The 4,885-nt window shown below is 39.9% G+C and overlaps 1 protein-coding gene across 1 annotated transcript in view; it reads left to right on the top strand.

The window, feature by feature from the left end:
- Positions 1 to 1,899, top strand: part of LOC123979867 (GRB2-associated-binding protein 1-like) — a 16,081-nt gene extending 14,182 nt beyond the window's left edge. Inside the window, exons 9-10 of the mRNA XM_046063976.1 lie at positions 116 to 250; positions 729 to 1,899. Of these exons, the coding sequence (XP_045919932.1) occupies positions 116 to 250; positions 729 to 914 (321 nt within the window). The 3' untranslated portion in view covers positions 915 to 1,899. The remainder of the gene's footprint in view (positions 1 to 115; positions 251 to 728) is intronic.
- The last annotated feature ends 2,986 nt before the right edge of the window (positions 1,900 to 4,885 follow it).

Below are 4,885 nucleotides of genomic sequence, written 5' to 3'. Positions count from 1 at the left end.
ATTCAGAGCTGAAACGAGTCCACGTTCAGCCTGTTTCCTGCAGGTTTATTCTTTATATCATGCAGACTGTTCCTGCAGCCTCAGAGTGTGTGTGTGTGTGTGTGTGTGTCTACAGTCTCTGAGGCTTATGCTGCACAGGGCTTCAGAAGGCGGAGTCAGTAGCCCCTTGCTACGGCGAGCCAGAGGCAACAAACAGGTGGAGTACCTGGACCTGGACCTCCACACTGGGCGATCGACACCAACAAGACAGGTAACCCTGCTCTCAATTTCTCTCTGTCATGTCACACAAATCACAAAATATAACAAACTATGGTTTATTTTTTAAAACTGTTATATATTGTGCAGCCATGTGTAGCTGTGTGGATTTTGTTTGTTTTGTTTGTATTTTCCAATAATTGGTCAGTTGAGAGAAATGATCTTTCATGTCTTTTAGATGGTCAGCCACTAGAGGGCGCCAAGCCAACACCTCTCTAAATTAAAAATCTTGTATTATATATTTAATATACTTACTATTTGGTTCCACTTATTTCCTCTGATTTTTATTTTTTTTATGTGTGATAAATTTATAATTTGTATATTTTATTGATAAGCAATTATATCTGCTTTGTCATTTGCTGCATCACATCTTTTTGAAACAGTTTTATTTTGTAAATCTTCTTGCAGTGGACCAATCGATACATAAATTAATTATGAGTGAAAAATAAAAAATGTGTGTCTGCCATAACCAGAAACGCTGCACTGCAGAAGGCGGAAGCGGCAGCAATGAGCAGGCTGAAGCAGGTGAGGAGCGAGCACGGGGCCAGCGTACACGTGTGGACTACGTGGTGGTGGACCCCAAAAGGACCAAGGCCCTGAGGAGCACCAGAGAAGCATGGCATGATGGGAGGATGTCTACGGAGAAGGAGAAATGCTAGAAATGCACACAGACATAATGTTTGAAGAAGCATTTTAACCAGCACTGAGGTCAAGGACAAAAACAAGAGTTACTTTGCTTAAAAGTAGGCTACGTTTACTCCCAGAGAAAAGTAGTTACACCTTAATTTCTTTAAATCCTAAAATGTTCAGTCTCAACTTACTTACTAGAGGTAATCTGATCTTATTAAGGGTTTATAAGTTGTAGCTAATGCTTTATCAATGGTAACGAAGCATTCTTGCAGCTACATTTAAGCAAATAAAAGCAAATAATTTAGTGATAACTTGTCTTATTAAGTGGCATCAAGGAATCTGCTACTTTGAATTGGTGAATTTTCCACTTTTAATTTGTCAATTGAAAATGTCCAAAAGGTTGTAGCCAACCTGAAAAGGAATAGTGACTTTCTTATCTAGCCTTCAATGGACCTGTCAATTTAAAACTCAAATCATTGTTTGATACATGCGGAGACAACAAAAACAGAAAGGCCAGTAGTAACAGGTGAACGGCTGTATTGAAACTCAAAGTGAACAGTCACAACAGAAATAGCAACAGAAAGTTCTGTTTTTCACATTGCTGCTACGATCTACCAGCAGTCGACAATTACTACTAAATATTAGTCGGTCCATATGTTAATCTCCCCATCCATCCATCCATCCATCGTCAACCGCTTATCCTGCGTACAGGGTCGCGGGGGGCTGGAGTCAATCCCAGCTGACATCGGGTGAAAGGCCAGTCCATCACAGGGCCCGTTAGTCTCCCAAAATTGTATTTCCTGCTGAAGTAGTGAAAAATATGGTGGACTGTGGGACGAATCAAGATGTGCTGATGATATCAGTATAATGCGATCAATTTTTTATGTAATCATTGAATGATTGAGTCAAATCAAATCTGTAATGTTAGTGCTGATTAATTTCACTGATTCTGTGAGGGAGGAAAGATGTGATTATAGTAATGACGGTCCAGCTGTGAATAAACACTACACGTCACTCTTTGGACTTCTAGTGTGTTTTATTGTTTTCCACAGAAAGCCGTCTGAATCCAAGCTGTTGAGTGTTGAACTGTATATGAGAGGGAATTTATTATTAGGGATTCAAGCCCGAGTGGGCTGGGAACCCGTGAATGCAAGGCATCGCGGTTCCCAGATCCAGCGGAGCTGGGAACCCTATTGTAATTGTTCTGGTTTTTATTATTATTATTATTATTATTCCATGAAGAAAACTGATAATTACCTAGACGGTAAGTGCTACAGACACAAAACTCATAGGATAGGTCCAGGTCACTGCAGCAACCGCAGGCGCAAAAATTGCTTGACTTTGGACTCCGGTAAGTTGTGAGGGGTAATTTTTTTTCTTTAAACTGGTTGATTAATTTAGAAAATAATTGGCAGATTATCAGTTAGTGGCAGATGATAATTAAAGATACACACATTAAAAAATAACAATAAAATAGAGAAATATAAAACAAATAATAAATAAAATAAAATAGACAATTAAAATGTATTAAAATTCATAAAATACCCTAAACCTAACTATAAGCCTTCTCGCAAAATAAAGAAAAACCTTCCCTAAAAGACTTACTAAAAAGAAAGGTTTTTAGCCTACTCTTAAATGTTGAAATGTTGGTTGCTTCCCGAACCCAAACAGGGGTCTGATTCCACAGCCAAGGCACCTGATGGCTAAAGGCTCTCGCTCCCATTCTACATCTAGAGACCCTAGGCACTACAAGTAGCCCTGCATTTTGGGAGCGCAGTGTTCTAGTGGGGTAGCATGGGGCACCATTAAGGGCTTTGTATGTAAGAAGAAGTATTTTAAAATCAATTCTCAATTTTACCGGGAGCCAGTGCAAAGTTACTAAAACAGGGGTGATATGATCTTTCCTGCTAGTTCTGGTCAGAATGTGTGCAGCAGCATTTTGGAGAGATTTTTGAGCAGCCTGAAAGCACAGAGTTACAGTAGTCAAGCCTTGAGGTAACAAATGCGTGGACAGGTTTCTCTGCATCATCTCGATGCAGAAGGTTTCTAATTTTCGCAATATTGCAAAGGTGAAAATAGGCAGTCCTTGTAGTTTGCTTTATGTGTGAGTTAAAAGACATGTCTTGATCAAAATAACTCCCAGATTCCTCACAGTGGTGCTGGAGGCCATGGCAATGCCATCCAAAGCAACTATGTCTGCAGACAGTGTGTCTCGGAGGTGTTTGGGTCCAAGGCCTACAACCTCAGTGGCCTACTACAGAGGAGGTCAAAAGACAGAAGACAGAAGGATTCAGATCATCTTCTCCCTGTCAGAGAGGAGACAGTTGTATTAGAGGAAGAAGATAAAAGTATTAGGCCCAAAACAGGACAGATTTGTAGATCACTTGTATCTGAAATGTTTAAGTAAGTGGTAAAAACTTCTTAAAGACTAAAACTTCTTTAAGTCATAATAAAAACATTTTCAAGGGTATTACATTTCAGAGAGCATGTGATTGAATAGTATTAATTCCCGTTTTCTGGCAGATCAAGACAGACTATTAGCCTACTAATAAGTAGCCTATGCTATTTTTAATTTGAAAATATTTTCCATTCGTCAACGTCCCCGCTGGTGTCAAGGACGTTGCCTGGTAACGTTGCCAGAACGTTTCCAGACAGTCACGATGTGGAGTTCTTTAAAGGGTTTGGGGATGTTATTTGGAGGACCTTCAGGGAACATTCAGGACGTTCCGGGAACGTTTAGAGGACAGTATTTAATTCAGAAATTCAATGTTTCCAGAACATTCTGAGAACGTCCTGCTGGTGCCAATAACGTCGCTTGGTAAAGTTCCCACAACGTTCCCAGACAGTCACGATGTGGAGTTAAAGGGTTTGGGGACGTTATTTGGAGGACCTTCAGGGAACATTCAGGATGTTCTGGGAACATTACGAGGGCAATATTTTTTTGGAAATTAAACCTTCTCAGAACGTCCCACTGGTGTCAGGAACATCGCCTATTACTGTTCCCACAATGTTCCCAGACAGTCATGATGTGGAGTTCTTTAAAGGGTTTGGGGACGTTATTTGGAGGACCTTCAGGGAACATTTAGGACGTTCTGGGAATGTTTAGGGGACAATTAGATAGGACGTTCCCTCTAGGACTCCACTACACTACATTCCCCTAACATTTATGGAACCTTTAAGAGACCAACCTAGAAATGTAATTTGTTGGTGCCATTTAGGACCTTCGATTATGTTTACTTAACAGTTCATAGCTGTTTAAGTTACTGTTTGTTAACGGTAAATAACTATACAATAAACAAACATCTTAGGTTTAGGTTGGGTCTGCACCCATCTACCTAAACTCCATAATACAAACTTACGTTCCTTCTCGCCCGCTACGCTCCTCCAACGAACGCCGCCTGGCTCTGCCATCCCTTCACACAAAGCAATCCCAGTCCCGGCTATACTCATTTGTGACACCACGATGGTCGAATGAGCTGCCACACGCCATCAGAGCAGGGGCGTCTCTCTCTAACGTCAAGAAGTTCTTGAAAACTCATCTCTTCCGAGAACACTTCCTCTTATAACACCTCTAACTCCTAACCTCTAATATGCACTTCCTGTGCTCTTCTTCTTCTATCCCCTACAATGATCTTGTATTGATTGCACTTTTTTTTTTTTTTTTTTTTTTTTTTTCTCTTTTTTTTTCCAACATAGTGCAGTAGTGAGCAATCTTGTAAATCCATAATTCCAGAAGTGACATAAAAGTGATTTAAGTGTTTGATCTAAGTGTACATGTGAACAGGTGTGAGTATATATATGTGTATGTGTATGTGTATGTGTGTGTATGCGTAAACAAAGTTACCATTTATTATTTATTACCATTTTCATTACCATCTCCGCCCCACTACCACCATATTGCCAGTATTGTGTTTGTTGATTTTTATTTCCATCCTTCCTCCTATGTACCAATTGCCATTGTCAATCCTGCATAAAATAAAAGATGATAAAATAAGATAAT

This window comes from Micropterus dolomieu, linkage group LG12, assembly GCF_021292245.1.
Source record: "Micropterus dolomieu isolate WLL.071019.BEF.003 ecotype Adirondacks linkage group LG12, ASM2129224v1, whole genome shotgun sequence".
Lineage (NCBI taxonomy): Eukaryota > Metazoa > Chordata > Actinopteri > Centrarchiformes > Centrarchidae > Micropterus > Micropterus dolomieu.
Note: the sequence above shows the minus strand (reverse complement) of the source record. Positions and strands in the feature narration are given on the sequence as shown.